This window comes from Ceratotherium simum, chromosome 16 (assembly GCF_057802395.1).
Source record: "Ceratotherium simum simum isolate JZ-2026a chromosome 16, ASM5780239v1, whole genome shotgun sequence".
In the NCBI taxonomy this organism is placed as follows: Eukaryota; Metazoa; Chordata; class Mammalia; order Perissodactyla; family Rhinocerotidae; genus Ceratotherium; species Ceratotherium simum.
The window spans coordinates 59,764,417-59,789,476 of NC_141915.1; the positions used below are offsets into that span (position 1 = coordinate 59,764,417).

The 25,060-nt window shown below is 49.5% G+C and overlaps 1 protein-coding gene across 1 annotated transcript in view; it reads right to left on the minus strand.

Annotated features, from left to right (window-relative positions):
* Positions 1 to 472: 472 nt before the first annotated feature.
* TBC1D16 (TBC1 domain family member 16) overlaps positions 473 to 25,060 on the minus strand; it is a 78,835-nt gene continuing 54,247 nt past the window's right edge. Inside the window, exons 5-13 of the mRNA XM_087441897.1 lie at positions 11,475 to 11,687; positions 10,294 to 10,441; positions 9,234 to 9,401; positions 8,592 to 8,740; positions 7,896 to 8,030; positions 6,880 to 7,066; positions 4,631 to 4,810; positions 1,728 to 1,874; positions 473 to 781 (exon numbers count right to left, since the gene is read on the minus strand). Of these exons, the coding sequence (XP_087298023.1) occupies positions 533 to 781; positions 1,728 to 1,874; positions 4,631 to 4,810; positions 6,880 to 7,066; positions 7,896 to 8,030; positions 8,592 to 8,740; positions 9,234 to 9,401; positions 10,294 to 10,441; positions 11,475 to 11,687 (1,576 nt within the window). The 3' untranslated portion in view covers positions 473 to 532. The remainder of the gene's footprint in view (positions 782 to 1,727; positions 1,875 to 4,630; positions 4,811 to 6,879; positions 7,067 to 7,895; positions 8,031 to 8,591; positions 8,741 to 9,233; positions 9,402 to 10,293; positions 10,442 to 11,474; positions 11,688 to 25,060) is intronic.

Consider the following 25,060-nt stretch of genomic DNA (forward strand, 5'->3'; position numbering starts at 1 on the left):
AAGCTGTAGGAGTGCGTTTGGCTTGCTCAGAGAATGAGGCCTGATGAGGAGGTGTGTCCGGCTTGCAAAGATGTCTTTGGGCCTGGATGGGACCCCCTTCTGTTCTGCATCCCCTGGCACTGGTGGACAAACAGGACCTTCTCCTGCCCTTGCCTTTCCCATGGCCTGGCAATGCTGTTCGGCTGCTAATGAAGCTGGAGGAGTTGGAGGAGTTCCTGGGATGTGCTGAGAGCCATCAAAGGCAGGCCACAAGAGAACCCAGGCAGCCTGGTCTCCAGGTGGAGTGGCCATGCGTTCTGGTCCCTCTGTTTCAGGAGCTGACTTTTCTCAGGGCCGCTGGTGGGGTTTACTTCTGTTGCTTCCAGGCTCTGCTTTTGTCATTAATATGAAAAGTTTCCCTTCATGTCACCCAAAGGCATTTTCTTTAGTTTCTACCATCCCCTGTCCCCTCCATGCCCATCCCCACCCCTCCCACATGCTCGGGACCTCCAGCGAGGTCCCCTCAACCCTCGTCCAGCGCAGGGAGCCCAACCTATCTGCGGACACCAAAGCCTTCCCGCAGCGTCTTTGGGCCCTTCTTGCCTTCTCTGGCGGGCTTGGGTGATGGTGTCTCCACCATGCCCCCATAGGGACAGCTGTCCGACCCCAGGTGGTGGCCCGTGCACTCCACAGCGGGTATGTAACCGCTGTCCCACATGCCGGTCCCACACAGCTTACACAAGTCGTGCAGGCTGCAGGGGATCCGGGGCAAGAGGCGAAACTGATACAGCAAACTCCTCGCCTGCAAAGAGAGAGGACAGGCGGTGAGGAGGGGCAGGGGGCAGCCCGGCGGCCGAAGAGCAGCAGCAGCAGCAGTAGCCAACACCTGTGGGGCTGACTGTGTGCCAGGCTCAGGGCCGAGGCTCTGCCTGCCACACCCCACTCAACACTTTGGTCCGGCTGCAGTGATGGGACCACAAGGTTCTCGGAGCAGTGCTCACGTGTGGCTTGAGACAAAGAAGGCTCCCCAAACGGCCTTCCTATGAAGGGTGAACAGGGCAGCCAAAAGCAGCACAGGGCCCCCGCCGACTGGCAGGCCCACTCTGTCCCTGTTTCCCACCACCCTCTCTGACTCAGCCCCCCACTATGATGCCCTGGCCCTCTGCTCTGCCCCGTGGCTCCCTGTTTCAGCCCCTGCAGTGTCTGTTTCTGCCGTCCTGTGCAGGACAGTGCCCTCAGCAAGCCCTCTTCCTACCACTTGACCGCTGACCCCCTGACCCCACCTCACTGCCCCTGGGAGACCATCAGAGAGCTTTAAGAAGCAGCATCTCCAGCAGGAGTCTGGGAAGTGGGGAGGCAGCAAAACTGCCCTTTATTCCACTAACCCTGGATGAGAGGCGGCCACCCTCCCCCTAAGCCTCCTTCTCTGTCTTCCTGGCTCTGGGCTGTGAGGGAGGCGCCCCAACATGGGGAACCTCTCTACCAACCCCAGTCATTCGTTCACTCTACGAGGTGAGAGAGGCTCTTGAGTCAGGGCCTGATGGGCCATGGCACCCTGAGGAGTGGGGCAGCAGAGCCTGAGCAGCTGCCAGCGCTGCTGACCCCTGGGCCTTGGTGGGGAGCTCCCAGGACTATGGGTGGGGGCAGGGACTGCGTGGGGCGGGGCTCTGCATGGTGGGGGGCTTTGTGTGGAGGCAGGGCTCTACACACGTGGAGGGTGGAGCTGCACGTGGAGGGCTGTAGCTCACCTTCCTCAGAACGAGCTCCCCATTCATGTGCATGGCCAGGTTTCCAAAGTGCAGGAGCATCTGGTCGGTGGCTAGCTGCTGCTCAACAACATCATCCCCGTAGATGGCCACGATGGCCACGCAGATGAACAGGTGGAAGTAATCTGTCTGGGGGTAGAGAGTAGGGTTCAGATAAGGCCCCTAACCCTGCCCCAGGCCCTGCCTCCAGGTGGACACTGAGTGCACAGGTGCAGGGTGAGGGCTCCAGGTGAGGCTGTCTGGGTTCACATGGACCTGGGCAAGCCGTGTAGCCTCTTTTGTCCTCAGTTTCCCCACCTGCAGAGGGGCAATGTCAGTACCTACATCCAGAGCGGTGATGCTGGGGCTGCCCCCGTGGGCTGCTGCTACTCTTCTGGGGAGCCCTCTGCGTGTTCTCCATCATGGGGCAAAGAACACGCTTCCTCTGAAGGTTGGCCTGTGCTCATTCCAACACCTGATTCATACAGGTCTTGAGCGATGGTGCGTGCAGTGGGCTGCATCAGAAGCTCCATGGAACACGCCAGTGAGAAAGAACCTCTGGCAGCCACCCACCGGCCAGTGTCCTCCTGCTTCCAGGCCGAACATTACAACTCGCACCCCAGAGATGACGCAGGTTTGTCACTAAGAAAGCGGGAATAAGAGCCTAACAGAGCGGAGCACAGCAGCTCCCTGATGGTCCCCACGGAGTGGCTAAAACGATCCCGCTGTCTTGAAGCGTCTTTTCAGAGCCCACGGAGGACTCCACTGCCCTCCTCGGACGCCGCCTCACCCCGCTGCCCAGCAGCGCCTGGCACGCGGCAGGAAGCCGACAGCTGGTCCTGACGGCGGGTGCATCCTGTGCGCTCTCCTGCCTGGACGCTTTGAGGGCACAGCGCCTTTGATTCACACTCGCTTCCGGGAAAGGAGGAAGGACAAGGAGCACCAGGAAGCCTGTGTTTAGTCTCCTGATGTCGACCACCCAGCCAGGTGGAACCACATTCCCAAACCGGGCTGGGCGGAGCCCTTGATGTGGGCCGAGGTTACAGGCAGCAAATGCCCCAGCACCACACCTGCTCTGGAAAGACCATCCGCCAGGCTGCTGGGCCCCGGACTTCCCGCCCCTTCCTCCGAACTAACCCAGGATGGTCTTGCTGTAGCTCAGAAGATCCTTCTGCAGCTATATGAACCCTGGCTGGGGTGGGAAGACAGCAGAGGAATTCCAGGAAGGAGGATGTCCAGCTCCTCTTGGGGAGGAATGTGAGGAGGAAAAGGTGGGACACGTCCTAAATAGGGCTGGACAGCAGTGCAGGACTAATTTCAGTTCATGGGACAAGGCCCAGGGCAGTCCAGCCCCGCAGGCGAACTAGCAGTAAATGGATAAAATAGAGCTTTTCTCACTCAGAGGTCACTGTACAAGTCAAAGGCACCACCTGGTAGTGACCCCCCTGCCCCTGCAGAGCTCACGCCTGATGAATTCGCCTGCCCCCACCACCGTCCTTCTACCACCTCCCCGCCCCCCTGCAACTCATTTGATCAAGGCTTGGCGCCAAACACAGCTAAATTTAGCCCGAAACCTAGCAAAGCAAACACGATTTTTTGTGTGTGTGTGTGAGGAAGATCAGCCCTGAGCTAACATCCGATGCCACTCCTCCTCTTTTTGCTGAGGAAAATTGGCCCTGGCCTAACATCCGTGCCCATCTTCCTCTACTTTATATGGGACGCCACCACAGCATGGCTTGACAAGCAGTGCATCGGTGCTCGCCCAGAATCCGAACCTGTGAACCCCGGGCCGCCAAAGCGGAGCGCACGCACTTAACCGCTGCACCACCAGGCCGGCCCCAGCAAACACGATTTTTTCTAAAAAAGTGTGATCCAGCATTTTGAACCATCCATGCCAGTGCTCCCCAATTAGTGCAGACATTCCGCCCTGAACGCCCACGTCGAGCATGCTAATCCCGGCGGGTGATGCAGCCCGACCCGGGCCAGGGAGAGAGCAGGAGGTGGGCAGGACGGATGGGTGCAAAGACCGCCTGTGGCACCAGCACTAGCTTTCCTCAGACTCACTCTTGTCAGATACCGTCCTCTAGTGACCTTAGGAAGGGCGGGAAATGCTGATGCACATTTCTGCGGGCTGGTGGCTGCTCCCATCTACCTGCGAGCTGCTGGGGCTGCGCAGTGAGGGTGCAGCCTGCTCTTGCAGAAAAGGTCCTGGCCGCCTCTTGGATGCGTCAATACTATTTTTTTTAAAGGCTGATGGATTCCAAGAGACTTGCCTATCCTTTAACACCGCCAGCTTCTTGCTAATTTGGGCGTTACAGCCATGTGACAGGGCCAATGCCGTGCTCTCAGGGGAATTTGTAGAGGAGACGCTGATAATGGTGGACAGCAAGTGGAAATCGACATCACTGGGAGGGGACAGCACGCTGGTCCTGGGGTCTCCGGAGGGGCCGATGGGGAAGCAGGGTCTCTGGCCCTTTCCTGAGCCGTCCCGAGGGGGGCAGGCGGGGTGGGCACTGGCTCCAGCACATTGGGCACCGGCCTCCTGGGCTGCGGTGGGCCTGCTCGGCCCTCGCGGTGTCTTTCACGCTGATTGGCTGTGACAGGAGCGAGCTCGGCCTCAGAAGGCGGTAATGCGTGCGGTCAGTGTGCAGTTTGCATCAATTTCAGTTCCTTGGGAGGTGAGTTGCAGGTTGGAAGCCAGCCATGTGGGACTAGAAGGCAGTTGCTGTGTGAGGGGCGGATGTGTGGCTGACGGGGGGTCAGGGGTTGTGGAGGAGGAGGACCCCAGAGGAGGTGCAGAGTACGCCGGCACCCTGCCCTCCCCACAGGCCGGGCGTGGGATGGTGACTATCACTCTGGGGCCAAGGTCCCTGCTCCCCAGCCCTTGGTGCCCTGGCCTGGCTCACCTGGTAGTGGGCCCAGCAGGCCTCCCAGATGCGCAGCGCCTCAGCCTCGGGGAACTCCCGCTTGAAGCACAGCAGGAGCCAGCGGTGGCAGAAGAGCATCTGCAGGCCGTCCTCGCCCAGCGAGACCAGGTGCTGGTAGAAGCGCAGGTGCATCAGCCGCAGCAGCTCCCGCAGGTACAGCTGGGGGCGAGGCCAGGACGAGTCAGCCCCCCAGCACCCGCGCAGGCCTGCCCGCCGGCCCAGGAAGCCCACTGCCACCAGGGCCTTTCCTTGGGCCACCCCACCCCTGAAAAGCAGGCACGACACTCACCAGGTCTCTATCTGCTACGGGCGTCTGCACCCACTTATTCTATCCTGCCACTGAATTTGACTCACACCTGTCTTCGATAGTTTATCCCAGATTTCAGACCGTTCGGTGCATGGCCCAGGGCAAGGCAGAGCGTAGTACCCCGCTGTGGACGGGGAGGTCAGTGGCAGCTCCAAGGCTGGGAAGACTCCCCAACCTCAGCCACCATGTGGGGGCTGTGTCTGATGCCCTTTCCTTCCTGGGAAGGCAAGCAGATCATCCATGGAACCCCTGCCCAACCACTATCTGCTCCCATCGCCAAAATCCATCACCTTCCAGAGCTGATTGAGAGCAGGGAGGGGGTGTTTCTGAACCCCAGGACGCTCGATTCCTGCACTTTAGGACACCACCCAGTGACGGGGGACAAGATCGAGGCTATTTCTGGCAGCGCCTGGCTCAGGCAGCTGACCTCACCAGAGCTGTTGGAAAATCTATCTCCAGCAGTAACGAGTCACTGGGCCACGTGCTGTGTGAGCCCGTCAGGGCCGAATCGCGTCAGACCCTGTAATTGCCTCCCCAGGTACTGCGGAAACCTGACATCACAGGGCCGACGCGGAGGGCGGGCAGGCTTGGCTGGCTCCGCGCTCTCGAGATTGCAGCCGGGGGATCTTGGGGCAGGGGCTCAGTGACTCACAGGCCCCTTCCCACACAAGTAGCCCATTGTTCCCTCTCAAGACAGCCGCTGGGGCGGCACGGGGCCCTTGTAGGAACTGATTCTGAGGATCCTTCCCAACTGGCCAGTTTCTCCACCCTGTGGCCCACAGCAGGGTCAAGTCCACGCATGCAGCTGACCCCTCCCTCATGGACACTCCCCACCCCCACCCCCAGGTGCCCTCCCTTCCAGTCCACACCTCCCTGCTCCGGCTCCCTTGTCCTCAAACCTGCCTTCCAGTCTCAACGGCCCTAATGGTTAGTCCTTGACCCTGGCATTCGAGGCGGAGACCTCATGGCATGTGACATGTCCAGTCCAACAAGATCAGGCCACACAGTGTCACTGCCCAGAAAGCTATGTTCTGTCAAGTGTCGGCAGTGTCCAGGGCCAGACCCCACGCACTCTGGAGTCAGGCTAGTCCGCCTGCCTTCCTTCCCATCTTGGTCACCAGGGCACTTTCTGTACCTCTCCCCAGCACCCAGCATCCTCTCTTGCACTGTCAGCCTCCAGGCCGAAGCACTCTCCTGGACTCGGCAGCCAAGACCACGACACAGAGCCCGGCACCTGGCAGCCGGCAGGTGCTTGGAACACACAGGTGCTGCATAGAGTGAAGAGCAAACGCTCCTTGCACCGGCTTACCCAGCTTTGTGTGTTCCCCGCCCCAACATTTAGTGCTGCCTGGTCTGTGTAGGTGAGGGGAGGTCATGCAGGGAGGGGTGCTGGCTGGGTGCCGCAGGGAAGGCCTGCCCTTGGGTAGGGTGAGACAAATGCCCAGTGGGCTCCAGGGTGGCTTCAGGAGCTCTTCCCGTTCCTGTCCCCACTCAGGAGTCCTGGCTGTGCTGGAGCCCTGCAGGGAGCAGCCCAGAAGGACCTGAGGACCTGTTTGATAAAGCGCAGGACCAGGCGTGATGGGGCCCTCCCTCCTCACCCCACCAGGGAGCCTGGGCTGGGATGCTATGTGCAGGGAGGTAGGAGGCCCCAGGGGAGGGCTCTGCATAGTCCAGCCTGCAGGGAGCATGGGGTGGGGATGGCAACATAGGTCCTGAGACCTGGGAGCAGCATATGTTCCTCCTGGGAGAGCTGACTCTTCCCCAGAGGCCAGGGCTAAGCCCCCCATACCCCACTGGCAATGCCCACCCTGGCTTTTCTGCTGCCTGCCAACCACACGTGACTGCTGTGACCTCTGGCAGCAAGGGGAGGAGGCAGTGTGCTCTCCCGGTGCCCTCCACCACACACATCCCCAAGCCTCACCAGCTGTTTCTCCATGTCCTCGTCCCGAGGAGAGCTGACAAAGATCGTGTTCTGCATCAAACCCACAAAGCACCAGAAGGTGTCTGATTCGTCCAGGACCTCGGCCAGGATGGGTGCCACCAGGTCTGACATGCCCTGGGAGTAGCCGATGGCCGGGTTGTACATGGCGTAGTTCAGCAGGATCCTCCTGGCGACACGGTGCAGGAAGCAGGCAGGTCAGCGGAGAGCGGCCACAACAGAGCCCACCCCTGCTGTTTTCTTGGTGGCATGTCACCTGGGCCAGCACCCACAGAACCCCAGGCTGGAGACCCTGGGCTGCCAGGATCCCCCTCTTCGCCTCGATCTCAGGGGAAGGAGGGTAGCTCTGGGGACCACCTCCAGAGCCTTGAGAAATTGAGTGGCCTGCAATTAGCCACTCGCCAGGCCCAGACCTCCAGAGCAGGGGGAAGGAGGAATGTGGGTCTGATTTTCTTAATGGCCAACTGCCTGTGACAAAGGGTAGGCTGGCAGGGACATTTTATGGGCTGCTAATTTTGTGCAATTATTTGCCAGGCAGCAGCAGAATGTCAAAAATGCCAACCCCGGGCTCTGTGTGGCTTTATCACCCGGAGGACCACCCACTGGGAGACAGAGACAGACACTCAGGGGGAGGCTCATCCATGCTTGGTGTGAGCCAAGCAAGGACAGCCTTGGTGAGCGCCCAGAGGATGGGGGGCTTTGCTGGCACCCTTGGGAGGGACCTACAGGGCTCTCCCGGACACTATGGCCATAAGAGGCCAACTGACATTGCCAAAGTAGCGAATGATCTTCTACTTCTGGGACTATGATTAAGCTGGAAGAAAAACCCTCTACCCCTGGCCCCCACAGAAGCTGCTGCTGTTCGTCCACTGCCCAGAGGGTCAACTTAGGCCCTAGGGGTAAGGTGATGCTCACAGAGTGGCTCACAGATGAGGAAATGAAGCGAGGGGGCGGGGCCCTAGGCATCTGGGGGAGGAACCGTGGGGGGAGGTGGGTACCTCATGCTCTCCACGTTGGGATTGCCTTCGCCTCGGAAGAACCGGTGGCTCCGATCTGTCCGAACCACATCCTTGTCCACGGTGAACTGCACGTTGCGCCAGAACACTCTGTGCTCTTCAGGAGTCATGGAGAGCCTGGCCCGGAGCAGAGCGCCCACCAGGGGTCAACAAGCCATACACTCTGGGGGCAGAGGCCATCCCTCCCAACCTCTGCTCCCCAGATGGGAACTGGGGTGCTGCCGCCACCGCAGACCCTCCAGCTCCCCGCTGAGGTGTGTATCCAAGGCTTTCCCCAACATTAATTCCGCCTCATGGGTCCCAGCACCAGGGAGAGCTGACCACGGCCTGGGGCCAGCCAGGCCCAGACAGACCTCAGCAGTCCGCTCCCGGGTGGCCCCTTGAGGCCCCGCTGCCACCCCAGTGCTCAGCGGTTGGATGTCAGTGCCTAGTTAAGTCTGTTTCTGAAAAAGAATTCTAAAACCTTGACATGCAAGCTAGAGAGCGCCAGGTTCCGAGGCCGAGCACTCAGGATAATGGCTGCACTTATCCAACCCTATCACTCACATTCCTGGGAGACCCATTTTTGAAAGAAACTATGGGTCACAGAACATATTATCAAGGCTGAATTGCACCTCCAATTGCCTTTTCAAATGACATTTCCCTCCGCGGTTCAAGGGCGGGCCGGGTGGCGGTCACCTTTTCTGCTGGATCTCTGCATATTCCTTCCGCTTCTGCACCCGAAGCGCCTCCCTTTCCTCCGATGTCGACTCGTGGCTGTAATAACGCAGCAGGAAGGGCCAGACCTCCCCCCGGATTGACACATCAATGCCGCCGAAGAAAATGGCCTGGAGGAAGCGGCAAAAGTTGGGGAGGGGCCAAAACAGGGCCGCTCGGAGCACCCCTAAATCCCCGGAGATGTGTGTTTTGGTGGCTTTGCTGCGCCTTCTTGACAACTGATGCCTTGATTCAGGTCGCTGCAATTTGCACATGTTTGGACGGGGAAAGTGCCGGCCCTCCATTCCCATACAGGACACAAACCAGGCTCATTTCAATGTCAATGCCCCCCCTGGGGCGGTGCTCAGATTAACGTGTGGTTCTCACGTCATGGCCTAATCCCCGGTTTGGAAGTGCTGCATTTCACTGTGCGCCCTTCTATACAGGCTGACGCGGGATCCCCCAAACCCGCTCGGGAGGTTTCTTTTTCATGACAGCGGCTTTGATTGCTTCATCGGGCGTGTTCACACAGCTCCTCGCGCCAGGGCACGGACCCCCCGGAGGTGGCCACAGGGTGCCCGACCCCCTTCCCCAGCTCCCCGGCCGCCGAGGGCCCGGCCTCACCTTGCGCAGCTTGTACTCCTCCTCCACCTGGCCCAGCTCGTTCAGGTGGCGCAGCCAGGCGGAGACGTCCAGCCTTCTGTACACGCTCTCCTCGGGGTGCGTCTCGGACGAGGGCAGTTTGGGTCGTCGGATGGAGAACTGCATGCATGTCTTTTTGTTGGTGGCCTGCTGGACAGTAGGAAACGGGGAAGATCAGTGTCTTCGACTCAGGGCTTTGGAGCCAGCGACGTCTTCCCAGAATGTGACAGGCTCTCTCTCTCTTCTGAAAGGAGCGGGACCGCTCCCCCTGCACACAAACCCCTAAATGGCGAGTGTAATTACATGCAATTAAAATGAAAATACCTTCATCTTAGCTTTGGCTTCCCCTGGCCACTGGGCTCCCTGGCCCACTCCCATCGACCGCCATGCCCCTCACTGCCGCCCCCCACTCTCCCTCCGACCCCGGCTGGCCGCAAACACGGAATTAATGCTTTGTATGGCCCAACTTCCCTCTGCCGGGAGGGCCTGCAATAAATTACATGTGATTGGCCACATACAATGGGATCGCTGTTCTGCGAGCGGGGAGCCCGCCTGTCAGGTTGTCTCCACGGGCAGTCACGAATCCAGGGCAAAACTGCAGCTGACATTTAATTCAAAAATCAAAGGTTGTTCAATGTAGGGGGAAAAGAAAGCCATGCTCCTTTAATAAGGGAAGCCAGCAGGAGCTCTGTGGGAAGGAAGGGAATTTTAAAGTCAGCCCCATTTCTAATAAGCACATACAGTATCTTAAACAGATAATTAAAGAGCTCTTATTACGTCTGTATGTAGATCGAGCAAAATATGGCAGGAAGCCTTGTCAAAACATGATGTTTCAAGTGCCGAGCACTGACTCCACAAGAAGCCCTGGGCACATGTTTCAAACCCCAACTTGCTGCTCTATCAGCTGCCCAGCAACCACGGGTCACACCCGGGGACCTCGGGCTCAGGAGGAGAGACCTGTGCGGGGGAGTCCTGGACCCGCTGGGGCAGGGAGGGGGTCTTAGCAGCCAGGCGTCCCCCAGGGTGGCGTCCTCCGGGCTACCTGGTCTTGGAGGTGCGTCCCGGCACAGTATTTCCACTGCTGAAACACGTCTGACAGCTTGTCCAGGCCGCCGCGGTGGAAGTGGAAAACCTTGTACTGGCTCTCCCGGCTGGCCACAACCAGCTGGCCGCTGCTGCAGGCCTCGTCGCTGAGCGGCCATTGGAGGGGAAGAGAAAAGACCAAGGAACACGTAAACAACGGGTTTTTATTTCCAAGCATAATCAGAAGTGGCCGCTATCACCAGACCTCAGAGGCAGGAAACAGAAAGTCCCCGTGCAGTTTGGCTGCTGGCGGGAGGGGGACAGAATTATGCCCCAACAGAAGCCATCACCCCCTCTGCTGAGAAGGCAAAATAGCCCCCTCCTGGGGAGGCTGGGAAGTAGGACTGTCCTCGCTCCCGGGAGACCTGCCAGAGCAGCCTTCTGTCCCCACTCCTACCTGCCAGGTCTATAGTCCTTTCTCTCCAGGAGATGGGGGCAGGGAGGGGGGATGCCCTTAGGTGGAATCAGATTTTGAGCCCAGGTTGGGCAGGTGCTAAGAGAACATGGTGCATGGTTGGGAGTCTGGGAGACTCCTCCAGGGAAATTGGCTGCACGTCCATCAGGCCGTCCGCCCAACCTCGGCTGCCCATTTGTAAAGGGCTGGAATGTGTCTCTGGGTCGGGGAACCCCTTCCAGTGACGCGCCTGCTTCTTCCAAGCACAGGTCTTCGGTTGGTGCTGTCTTTCATTAGGGCCACCCTGTCTTTCAGGAGGAGAGATGGGACTACGAGGCAGGACACTAATAGCGATGGTCCGCCCACCATGAAAGAAAGGGTGCCTCCCTTCAGGAAGCCACAGCCCATCCTGAGCACACAGGCCAAGCCGCAGAGCCTGTGGGTGGGTGCCGGGGAGCAGCCTGCACACACTCCTCTCTGTGCAGCCCTGGTCTGGCTTCTTCACTTCTTCCCCCAAGCCGGAGCTCCAAGCACTAGCTGGCTACCATCACCCCGAAGGCTGATGAAAGAGTTTGGGGGCCACCCCGACCAGGTTCCTGCAGGGCAGCCATAGTGGGTACCACTGCTGACGAGACTAGTGATGTTGGGAATGCCAGCGTTAGCTGAACCAGCCAGGGCCCTGGACCTAAAGCCCCACCCACGCCGGGACACCGAACACAGGCCAACTTCCAGGAAGCGGCGCTCACCTGAAGAAAAGGCGGAGGGAGCGCATCTGCCCCAGGTCCACACGGAACACGCCACAGATCTGTTCCAGGGCACACGCCCTCTGCGGCTCGTCCCAGCGCGGCGTCTGCAGGAGGCCGTTGCTGTCTGGGAAGCGCAGGGGTGCGTCCGCGCTGGAGGGGGGGTTGGTGGAGCAGGTCAAGTGATGGCCACACGTTTCTCTGTCCATGCAGTCACTGGGGAAGGGCAGGGAGGGCACGGGGAAACTGTGTAAACATGCGCACAAGGCTTTACACACTTGTGAACAAGGATGCGTGCGTCGCAGGCTCTCCATAGACACCCATGAATGAATGAATGAATGAATGAATGAATCCCATCACAGGTCATGCCCAATGACATTTTCATGTAGATGGGAAAGCATTTTTGTGATCAAATTCAGTTCCACTTCAACAGAGGCAGTAAGTTGTCATAGCGACAGAAGAGGCCACACTGACGGGCCCTTGCTATATGAACTTGGGCAATGTTACCAAACCTCTCTGAGCCTTCGTTTCCACTTTTGCAACATGAGGATAATAATGGGGCTTTGTGTTGACTAAGGCTGTAGTGTGCTCAGTGCTGGGCACCCTGGTCCTCAGGGTTTTCTAAGAGAAGCTGTTTCATGACCATTTCAGACAGCATGGGGCTTCCCTTTGGATTCAAATTGATTCACTATTTTCCTGAAAAAATATCGGTTCAGTAAGGAAACATTTGGGTTATTAATACTATTAATACAAATAATGAACACTTATGAAACAGTATGGGCTTGGCTCTCTGTTAACCACTTCTCATGTGTGTTTATTACATATGATCCTCACATTAATCCTCCGAAATGAGTAGTATTATTACCCTCATTGTACAGAAGAGGAACTGAGGCCCAGAGAGGTTAAGTAACGTGCCCCAGGCCACACAGCTAGCAGGTGGTGGAGCTGAATTTGAACCAAGCTTTGCAGCCTATGTCCTCACCAGCTTATTTCACTGCCTCTAAGTTCGAAGTTCACAAATACAACCCCATTTATTCTGCTTTTTAAAAAAAATTCATGAATTTGTTTAGAGCCCCAGTTGCAAAATATTTTATTACATGAATTCAGCCACCCCCCAGGTTAAATGCTATCTCCTGAGATTTAATAGTAACATCTAGCAAATGCCTATTAAAATATACTCAGGGTAAAGGCAAGCTTCGGTTCTGGACTCCAACCCCAGCTTTCTACAGAGAAACAACTGCAATCACTTTATCCTGCTTTCCCGTTTTAGCCCACAACATAAGTGTGTCAGAAGCACCTCTTCCTCAAATGGGCTACCTTGGAGGGTTCGAGGACAATCCCTCAGAACTTGGAACTTCCTCAAAGAGACAGACTGTCTTTTTAGAACCTTTGCTGCTTCTAGAACAACACCGGGCCTGGTGTGCAGGGGGAGGTAGGCCGAGCCAGGTCCTTCTGTTTCTGTGGGGCACTGGGGCTCTCCAAGGAAACAGACTCAGATAAAGATAGATAGCCGGATGGGAAGGTAGGTAGATAAGTTGAACCACTGTGGCCACACGGCAAACTCAGACCCAAAAAGGCTGAGGGATTCGCCCGTCTCCCCGAGTGGACCCTGACCGGGCTGCACCACGCAATTATTGTGCAAAACAAGGCAAGTCACAGGTCTGAAGACAGCCCCCCACCATGCCACTTTATGCAGCGTTTCATAATCTGCTTATTGAACAATGCAGCCGCAGCAGCCGGGAGAGCATGTGCTCGGCGTGCTTCCCCAGCTGGCCGGCCCATCCCGGGCTTGCCTCCAAACCCAGCTGGAGAGGAGCCACCAAAAGGTGGCATTATTTCCAGCCCCCGCCCCCCATCCTCCCCACCGCCACTCCACACGCACAGAGCACGATCCTCTAAAGCCTGCACACCCTTCCCAACAGGCTGCCTTCTGCTTACCCCGTGGGACTGGCCAAGGTTTCCGGAAAACAGATCCGGGATGGAGACTCACTCTGGCAGAATCATACGCCGGGGAGGACTGGTTCCCTGGTGGGGAAGGAGCCCCAGAGAGAGAGCCTGCCACATACCTTCCTGCAGCAACTTGCCTCCAGGCAGAAGCCTGCTTAAACTCTTTTATCACTCCTTAGGGGAAAATTATTTGCATTAATTAATTGATTGATTAATTAATTCAAGACACTATGCTTGGAACCTACAGCTGGGGTTCCAGGGGTTCAAACTGGAGCAAAGTTGATGGAAGCCTCGGTTCTCTGTCATTTAGGGCCTGTGATAGCAGATGACTGTATGATCATCGAGGTCATTGAGGACGACATGGGTTGCCACAGGGTTACGACTGTATCCTGGTTGCTTCTGCATCCCCAGGTCCCAGTGCAGGCCTGGCACAGAACACGAACTCATTTAATACTCATGCCTGGGATGAAAATGTAAAATGTCTGGGAATTTTGAAGTCATAGAAAAAAAATTGTAGGGAAATAAAATCTTAGGAAAATTGAAATATGTACAGTTTTAATTTTTTATCTTTTTACACATGTAGAGCAATTTGGTTTTAAGAATATTCACATGTGCTGCATATAATTTGGTTTGGTCATAAAATTATTATGTGTGGTACATTAAAATTAAAAGGATGGTTTATTTAGGCAATAACTCTCCAAATGCTGTAAGTTAAAAATGTTTTATAGATAGAGCTAGAAGATGCTAAACTCTAGGAAATGTAGCATTTCTTAGTTTTTGTTGTGTTCTGAGGATCACCAAAATGCAAAAACAGAAACGACAAAGAGAAAAGCCAGCATCCTCACAGCAAAACATAGCAAGTGAGTTCTTTCTCTACCCAGTAACCTGTGCAGTGTCGGGCACAGAGTCAATTTAAAATGGCCTCAAATTCTTTGCAGCTCATCCTGTCAAGAGTGGTGTCCATTTTCCCATCCCCTGAATCCAGGCAGGCCTTGTCAGTTGCTTTGGCCAACAGCATGTGGGGTGAGTGACATTCTGTGAGCTCCAGAGCCTGGCCCCAAGCAGCCTGGCAGCTTCTGCATGCTCACTCTCGGTTCACTCTGCTGCCAGGTACGGGAGCCCAGGCGCGAATGATGAGAGACCACGAGGAGAGAAAGACCCAGATGACAGTCAGCATCAGAGCCCCCCAACCATGTGGATAGAGGTCATTTCAGACCCTCCACCCTGGTTGAGCCTCCAGCTGGCTACAGCTGCCTGCATAAGCCCCAGAGAGCCCAGCAGAACCGCCTGACTTAGCCTAGCCCAACCAAAACCATGTGAGCAAATAAAAGGTTGTTATTTTCAGTTGCTGTGTTTTGGAGTTGTTTGTTACACAGCAATAGATAACTGACACATACACATCAGAAGTGTCTGCTTTCAGAAAAAGCTTGAGGGGGGAGGAAGAAACCTCCAAAATTATTGAGTTGTGGTTCTCAAGGTCAAAGAGACATTGGGGCCAGATTTCAACATTTTAAATATCGAAACTTCTAAATTTGCTCTTGCTTTTGTTTGTTCTGAGCCTTTAGAGTCGGCTGAACAATAAGTTGATGGAGCCCCAGTGGTAGGTTGCAAGTATGGTGCCCTGAATTAATTAATTAATCAATTAGTGAATGAAAATACTTCCCCCCAGGAGTTGTAAAAGCCTTTAAGCAGGCTTCTGCCTGGAAGCAAGTTGCTGCAGGAAGGTGTGCGGTGGGCCCTCCCTCTAAGGCTCCTTCCCTTCCAGGGCACCGGTCCTCCTGGCCACAGCAGCAGAGAGGGGCCTTCACCCATGACCCTGCCAGAGGGAGCCTGCATCCTGGATCCGGTTTCTGGAAACCTTGGCCCACCCCACAGGAAGAGCAGAACACAGCATGCTGGGAAGGGCGTGCAGGTTTTGGAGGATGGTGCTATCTGCATGTGGAGTCGGGAGGATGGGGTGAGGGCGGCTGGAAGTAACACCACCCTTTGATGGCCCCTCATAATTGCCAGAACTTGGAAGCAACTGAGATATCCTTCAGTAGGTGAATGGATAAACGAACTTTGGTATGTCCAGAGAAGAGAATATTATTCAGCACTAAAAAGAAATGAATTATTGAGCCACGAAAAGACATGGAGGAACCTTAAATGCATATTACTAATTCAAAAAGGCCAGTCTGAAAAGACTACAGACTGTAGGATTCCAACTCTATGACTTTCTGGAAAAGGCAAAACTATGGAGACAGTAAAAAGATCAGTGGTGGCCAGGGGATGGGGGAGGGATGGATGAACAGGTGGAGCACAGAGGATTTTTAGGGCGGTGAAACTACTCTGCACGATACTGTAATGTGGATACACGTCATTATACGTGTGTCCAAACCCACAGACTGTAGAACACCAAGATGAACCCTAATGTAAAATATAGACTTCAGTTGGTAATGATGTGTCAGTGTAGGTTCATCGATTGTGACAATTGTACCACTCTGGTGGGGGATGTCGACAATGGAGGAGGCTGTGCGGGGGAGCAGGGGCTAAATGGGAAATCTCTGTACCTTCTACTCAATTTTGTTATGAACCTAAACTGCTCTAAAAAAAATACAGTCTAGTAAAAACAAAAACAAAACGAAAAGCCAAAGAACAAATGGGGACATATATATGACAAAGATTAATAGCTTTAATATGAAAAAAGGTATGTAAATCAAAAAGAAAAAAAGAGAATTCCCAATAGAAAAACAGCAAAAGGACAAGAAGAAACAAATCACTAGAGAATAAATACAAATAACCAATAAAATTTTTAAGTCCAGAGTAATGAAATAAATGCAGATGGGACAAGAAATCATTGAGGGGGAGGTCTATGAAATTAGCAGTAATTTAAAAATTAGAAAATCCAGTGCAGCTAAGGGTTTGGAGAAACACTCCTGCACAGCCCGGGGGACTGTACACTGGCAAAATTTCCCTGAATGGCAATTTAGAAATAGGATGCAAAAAGCTTAAAAATGTTTATGCATTTTGATCCTCTACTTTCATTTCCAGGTATTGATTCTAAGAAAAGAGCCAGAGATATCCACAAAATACACACTCATGAAGAGACGCAGAAAAAGCATCTGACAAAAATCTAACACTCATTCATGATAAAAACCATCAGCAAACTCGGCCCAGAAGGGTACCTCCTCAAATTGATAAGGGGTACCTACAACATTATACAGTTAACATCACACCCAGTGTAGGAGACCACCCTGTTCCCCTATGATGGGGATAAGGTGAGGATGCCTGCCCACACCACTTCTATTCAACGCTGTCCTGGAGGCTCCAGCCTCCGCATAAGGCAGGAAAAGAAAAGAAAATGCATAGAGATGGGAAAAGGAGAAGGAAAACTGTCCTTATTTGCAGATGATATAATTATTTACATGAAAAATCCCATGGAATTTACAAAACAACTATTAGAACTAATAAGTGAAGTTAGCAATATTCCAGGATAAAAGGTTAATGCAGAAAAAATAATTGTATTCTTCAAGTCTAGCAACACACAATTGGAAAATGTTATAAATAAAAAATTCCAAACTAGACTCATTGTGGTGTGGCAATATATACAAATGTTGAATTATTATGTTGCACACCTGTGATAAGAAAAACAATTTTTTAGAAAATAACTTTTGTTTTTTCTGAGTTGCTGCCTAGACATTTTACAGTAGGATAACCCTGCTCTCACCCTGAGTCTGGACATTCAGATAAGCACCTGAGTTTAGGACTCAGTCATAAGTTCCTGCTTTATTTTTCCAGGGACACCTTTTCAAATAACCCCTTAGAGTTAAGCCCATGAAAAGTTACTGACCTCCGCCCCAACCGCCTTATAAGTAACAGGTGCTTGCTAGCCTGCTCTCTGTCTCCTGCTCACTCATGACCTGGAGGACTGTCCTTCCCCCAGCTCATTGTGCCCCCTTGCTTCTGTGACCTGTGGGTAATAAATCTTATGACTCTATTTCCTTCGTGTCGGTGTATTGAAATTGTGCCTTCAATCAAAATGGCCCCATGGGTTTCACTTCCCCAAAGTGGGAGCTCGGATGCAGAGGGAGCTGACCCCGTGTGGGTGGCATGTGCTCCCTCATTCAGCAGGTCGTACCTGCATATTCTCAATTCAATACACCACCTCCAGCTTTATAACACAACATCTGAAACCAACATAATGTTATACATCAATTATACCTCAATTAAAAAAATTCCATTTATACGATCAAAAAAGAAGAAACTTATGTAAAATACTTAGGAATAAGTCTAACAAATAACAAACACAAAACCTTGCTGAGAGAAATGAAAGGAAACCTAAATGAATGGAGTGCTGTACCGCGTCCATGGATCGACACAGTCAACAGCGTTAAGATGGTAACCTTGCCAAATTGATCTATGGATTCGACACCATCCCAATCAAAATTCCAGCAGGATTTTTTTTTCTTTGTAGAAATTGACAAGCTGACTCTAAAATTCATATGGAAATGCAAAAGACCTAGAATAATCAAAGCAATTATAAAAAAAAGAATAAAGTCGGAGGACATCTGATTTTGAGACTTATTACAAACCTACAGTAATCAAGGCTGTTTGGTATTGGTGAAAAGGTAGACTTTTAGATCAATGGAACAGAATAGAGAGTTCAGAGATGGACAAATATGCTCAATTAATTATCAACAAAGATACAAAGACAATTCAATGCAGAAAGAATAGCTTTTCAACAAATGGTGTGAGATCAACTGGATATCTCTATGAAAAAAATTAACATCAACCCTTTCTTCACGTCATACACAAAAATTAACTCAAAATGGATCACAGACCTAGACGTGATACCTAAAACTATAAAACTTCTAGAAGAATCCATAAGAAAAAATCTTTATGACCTTAGAATAGGTCAAGGTGTCAGAACACAAAAAGCATAAACCATAAAAGAAATAAGTTGGAAAATTAAAAACTCTTTTCTTCAAAATACACCATTAAAGAAAATATAAATGCAAGCCACAACCTGGGAGAAAATATTCACAACACATATATCCAATAAAAGACTTGTATCCAGAATATGTATGAGGAACTCTTGAAACTCAGTAGTATTGTTAGACAAAGATTTCTTAGCTATGGCACCAAAAGCATGATCCATGAAAGAAAGAAACTGATAAACTGGACTTCATTAAAATGGAAAACCTCTGCTCTCTGAAAGACACTATTAAGAAAATTAAAAGACAAGCCACAGACTGGGAAAAGATATTTGCAAAACACATATCTGATAAAGGATTTATATCCAGAATATATAAAGAACCCTCAAAACTCAATAAGAAGAAAACAAACAACACAATTAAAAAATGGGTAAGATTTGAAAAGACACTTCACCAAATAAAGTAGCAAATAAGCATATGAAAAGGTGCTCGACATTATTGATCATGAGAGAAATGTAAATAGAAACCACAATGCGACATACAGACACACAATATGACACACTACACACCTCCTGGAATGACTAAAAAACAAACAAATGAAAACTGACAGGACAGAGAGCTGGCCAGGAGGCAGAGCAACTGGAACTCGCATACGTTGCTGGTAGGAATGTCAAATGAAAAAGCCACTTTGGAATATAGTTTGCAAAGTGTCTTATAAAGTCAAACATACATTTACCATATGACTCAGCAATCCCACTGCCACATAGTTATCCAAGAGAAATGAAAATGCTCACACAAAAATCTGTGTGAATGTTTATAGCAGTTTTTATTCATAATTGCAAAAACAAGAGTCAACAGATTCGTCTTTCAACTGGTGAATGGATAAATAAACAGTGGTACATCTGTACAATGGAATACTACTAAGCGATGACAAGGAAGAAACCACTGATACATACAAAAACATGGATAAAACTCAAATGTATTATGTTAAGTGAAAGAAGCCAGACTCAAAAGGCTACATGAAAAGATACTCAGCATCATTAGTAATCAGGGAATTGCAAATTAAAACCACAATGAGCTACTCCTACATACCTGTTAGACTGGCTAAAATTTAAAAGACTGACCATACCAAGGGCTGATGAGGACAGGGAGGAACTGGAACTCTCACACACTGCTGGAGGGAATGTAAAATGGTACAACCACTTTGGAAAACAGTTTGGCAGTTTCTTAAAAATTAACACACACACCTCCCATAGGATCCAGCCATTCTACCAAGAGAAATAAAAACATATGTCCACTTGCAAGACTTCTGCACAAATGTTCATAGCAGCTTTATTTGTAATAGCTAAGAACTGAAAACAACCCAGCGATCAATGGATGAATGGATAAACAAATTGTGGTGTATACATACAATGAAATACGACTCAGCAATAAAAATGAATGACCTATTGATACATGCAACAATGTGGACACACTGCAAAATCATCATGCTGACTGAAAGAAGGACATACTGAATGATTCAGTTTATACGAAATTCTGGGAAACAAACTAATCTATAGTAACAGAAAGCAGATAAGTCACTTTTGGGGCAGGGGGTGGACAGAGGGATGGATTACAAAAAGACACAGGGAAACTTTTGGGGGTGATGGACATGTTCATTATCTTAATTGTGGTGATGGTTTCATGGGTTATATATATGTCATAACTCAGAAAATCGTACACTTTAAATATATGCAGTTTATTGTACATCAATTATACTTCAATAAAGTAAAAAATACTGATACTCAACTCAGTGTTATTGCTAAAATTCCAGCAATAGGGGAATATTTTAATATATTGTGGCACATTCATATGATATAATGCCATTAAGCTATTCTAAAACATTTTATAAAAGTATTTAATGACCAAAGGAAAGCCTCACACTATTATGTTGAATGAAGAAAGTAGGATGCAAAACTATACACAATATGATATCATTATGGTTTTATATATAATGTATATTTATAGATTTTTTTTTTTTGAGGAAGATTAGCTCTGAGCTAACATTTATTGCCAATCCTCCTCTTTTTTTCTGAGGAAGACTGGCCCTGGGCTAACATCTGTGCCCCTCTTCCTCTACTTTATATGGGACGCCGTCACAGCATGGCTTGAAAGCGGTGTGTCAGTGCGCGCCCGGGATCCGAACCTGCGAACCCTGGGCCACTGCAGCAGAGCTCATGAACTTAACCGCTATGCCCCTATAGATATTTTATATTTACATAAACACATTATAGAAGTAGAAAACTATACTAAAATTATAATAATGATCGTCTCTAGATGGCACGATTATAGTTTATTTTCATCTTGTTCTTTATTTCACAAATTTTCTAAAAGGAATAATGTATCACTTTGATAATAAGAAATAATAAGCTAATCTTCTATACTCTGATTTTTCTTTTTACAAGAAGTCTGTATTGCTTTTTATATTGTAAAACCAATAAGGATAATTTCAAAAAGAAAACTACAGGAAAAGATCAGGTACAAATAACCACTCGTCACCATGGTTACCATTTACTGGCCGCTGCCTATGTGCCAGGAGGTCCACTAATTGCTTTAAAGACTTTCTTATACCAACCTATGAGGGAGCTATTATCAACCTCATTTTACAACTAAGGAGACTGAGGCCAGGAACAACGTCCCCAAATTTCACAGGTCAATGGCAGAGCAGGGATGGACAGCCAGGTGTGGCTGGTCCCCTGCTCAAGCTCCTGCCTCCTGTGGTGGACAACTTCCAGAGACAACAGCAACAACGTAAACAGGAAAAAAAGGAAGATAAAGAGGAAAACAAAGCTCTATTTTTAAAAGCTTCTCTTAAAAAGCATCATCTTTTAAAAAGCATCCCTGAAAACGTGTCGACTCCTCCCCTTTGCCCCACACGCTGGCTCAGAACTGTCAGTGCTCAGTCCACCAGGAACGCCCCAGTCCCTAGCCGGGGGTGTAATATGCTCCACAAGTGGGCTTCAACTCATCTTTGCTCCTTCCCCCTCGTATGAGTTTCCTATCTGCAACAAGTTACCACATGGCGTGGCTTAAAACAGTAGAAAGTTATTTTCTCACAGCTCTGGGGACCAGAAGTCTGCAATCCAGGTGTCTTCAGGGCCAGGCTCCCTCTGAAGGTCTAGAGGAGGGTCCCTCCTTGCCTCAGCTTCTAGGGGTTGCTGGCAATCCTTGGCTTTCCATGGTTTATAGATGTATCACTCCAATCTCTGCCTCTGTCTTCACTTAGCCACTCCTCTGTGTGTGGGTCTCCGTGTCTCTGTTTTCTTTTCTTATAAGGATACCAGTCATTGGATTGGGGCTCACTCTAATCCAGAATGACTTCATCTTAACTAATTACATCTGCAAAGACCTATTTCCAAATAAGGTCGCATTCTGAGGTTCCAGGTGGATTCCTGGTATTATTCAACCCAGTACACCTCTTAACCTGCCTCCCCACATATCCTATGCAAACTAGACAACTCACTTCCTTCCCATCCTATAAGGTCCTCTCCCCAGGCATTTGCTTATTTAGGTCTCTCCCTCTGGGCTGCCTGCTCTGCTTCTCTCTCTATTACTGTTCTTCTCACTCTCCAAGGCCCAGATTAAATATCACTTTCTCCATGTTGCTTTCCCTTGATCCTTAGGGAAGCTGCTAAGCAGAGGGTCTGACATGTAGCAGGTAGCCAATATAGGCTGATTTTCCTTTATTTCTTGGGAAATTCTTAGAAATTTATCATTCTCTTTTGTGTGTTTCGCTTTTGACTTTGCATAAAGTTACTTGCTGATACCAAAACCAGACAAAGACATCACAAGAACATGAAGGTTTAGGCCCTTATGAATATCCTTCATGAATATAGACACAAAATTCTCAACAAAATACTAGCAAACCAAATCCAACAACATATAAAAAGGATTATACACCATGACCAAGTGGGATTTATGCCAGGAATGCGAAGGTGGTTCAACATATGAAGATCAATCAGTGTAATATACCAGATTAACAGAATAAAGAATAAAAGCCACACAATCCTCTCAATAGCTGCAGGAAAAAACCTTTCACAAAATCCAACCCCTTTTCATAATGAAAACACTTACCAAACTAAAAATAGAGAGGAACTTCCTTAATCTGATAAACGACGTCTATGAAAAACCCACAGCTCACATCATACTCAATGGTGAAAGACTGAAAGCTTTCCCCCTTGGATCAGGAACAAGACAAGAATGTCTGATCTTGCCATTTCTATTCAACACTGTACTGGAAGTTATACTCAGGGCAATTAAGCAACAGAGAGAAATAAAAGGCATTCAGATTGGCAAGAAAGAAGTCAAACTATCTCTATTCACAGATGACATGATCTTGCATATAGAATATCCTTAGAAATTCATACTCACACACCAAAAATCCTATTAGAATGAATAAATTAATTCAGCAAAGTTGCAGGATACAAGGTCAATATAAAAAAATTAATTGCATTTCTATACACTAACAATAAATAATCCAAAAATGAAATTAAGAAAACAATTCCATTTACAACACACACAAGATGTATAAGACTTGTACGCTAAAAACTACAAAAATATTGTTGAAACAAATTAAAGAAGAACTAAATATATGGAAAGACATCCCTGTTCATGGATTGGAAGACTTAATATTGTTAAGATGGCAGTACTTCCCAAAGTGATCCATAGATTCAACACAGTCCCTATCAAAACCCCAGCTGCCTTTTATGCAGATATTGACAAGCTGGTTCTAAAATACATATGGAAATGCAAGGGACCCAGAATAGCCAAAACAATATTGAAAAAGAAAAATAAAGTTGGAGGACTCACACTTCCCAATTTCCAAACTTAGCACAAACCTACAGTAATCAAGAGTGTGTGGTACTGCCGTAAGGACAGACATATTGATCAATGGGATAGAATTGAGAGTCCAGAAATAAACCCACATATCTATGGCCAATTGGTTTTGACAAGGGTGCCCAAATAATTCAATGGGGGAAAGAATGGTCTTTTCAACAAATGGTACTGGGACAACAGGATATCTGTGTGCAAAAGAATGAAGCTGGACCCTTACCTCACACCATATACAAAAATTAACTCAAAATGGATTAAAGACCTAAATGTAAGAGCTAAAACTATAAAATTCTTAGAAAAAACATAGGCATAAATCTTTATGACCTTGGATTAGGCAATAGTTTCTTCAACATGACATCAAAAAGTACAAGTAACCAAAGAAAAAATAGATAAATTGGACTTCATCAAAATTAAAAACTTTGTGCTTCCAAGGAATCGATCAAGAAAGTGAAAAGACAACCCACAGAATGGGAGAAAATATTTGTAAATCACTTATCTGATAAGGGGCTGTACTCAGAATATATATAAAACACAACAATAAAAGGGCAAGTGACCCAATGAAAAAATGGACAAAGTATCTGAATAGACACTTCTCCAGTGAAGATATACAAATAGCAAATTAGCACATGAAAAGATGCCCAACATCATTAGCCATCAGGGAAGTGCAAATCAAAACCACAATGAGATACCACCTCACTCTTACTAGGAGGACTATAATAAAAAAGATGGAAAATACAAAGTGTTCGTGAGGATGTGGAGAAATTTGAACCCTCATACATTGCTAATGGGAATAAAAAAAATGGTGCGGCCACTGCAGAAAACAGTTGGCAGTTCACCAAACGTTAAACGTAGAGTTATTATATGACCCAGCAGTTCCACTCCTAGGTATGTACTCAAGAAAACTGAAAACATATGTCCACACAAAAACTTGTATATGAATGTTCATAGCAGAATTATTCATATTAGCCAAAAAGAGGAAATGTTAGAAATGTAAATCAACTGATGAATGGATAAACACAATGTACTATATCTGTACAGTGGAATATTACTCAGCCATAAAAAGTAATGAAATAGTGACCCATGCTATAACACAGATAAGTCTTGAAAACATTATACTAAGGGAGAGAAGCCAGTCACAAAAGGCCACATATTGTGTGATTCCATTTATATGAAATGTCCAGAGCAGGTAAATCCATAGAGACAGAAAGCAGATTAGCAGTTTCCAAAGGCTGAGGAAGTGAGAAGTGTGTTTTAACTGTGGGGTATGGGGTGATGAAGAGGTTCTAGAATTAGGTAGTGGTGATGGTTGTATAACTTTGTGAATGTATTAAATGCCACCGCATTGTCCACCTTGTCCACTGTGCTTTCATGTTATGTGAATGATATCTCAATAAAAAGAAGTCATTGCATGCCCATCCTCCCGTCTGATTCATCTTGTAACTCTCCTAGCAAAGGGTTGTGCACAAACCATGACCTCAGAAAATACTCGTTTATTCAACAAAAAGTTCTGAGTGCCGCCCTGTTCTGGGGACAGCTGGATGTGTCCCCACCCATGTGGAGCATCATTCTGGTGGAGAATGAGGAGGCAAACGTGAAGGAGGGACTGTGTCCTGGGGTGCTCTGAGGGACAGGAGCTCAGCGGTGGGAGGTGGAGGGACTGGGAGCAGCACTCTTGAGGGGTGGTCTCGGGAGGCCTCAGTGAGGCTTGAAGGGGAGGGAAGAGAAGCAAAGCAAAGAGCCTGGGGAGAACTAACACATGAAATAAGCTAAGTATGCTGGAAAAGGCACCAATCCTTAGAGTTGACCTACTGAGAAAATGCACCACCCTGGCAACGGAAATTCGTTTGCTCTCACACT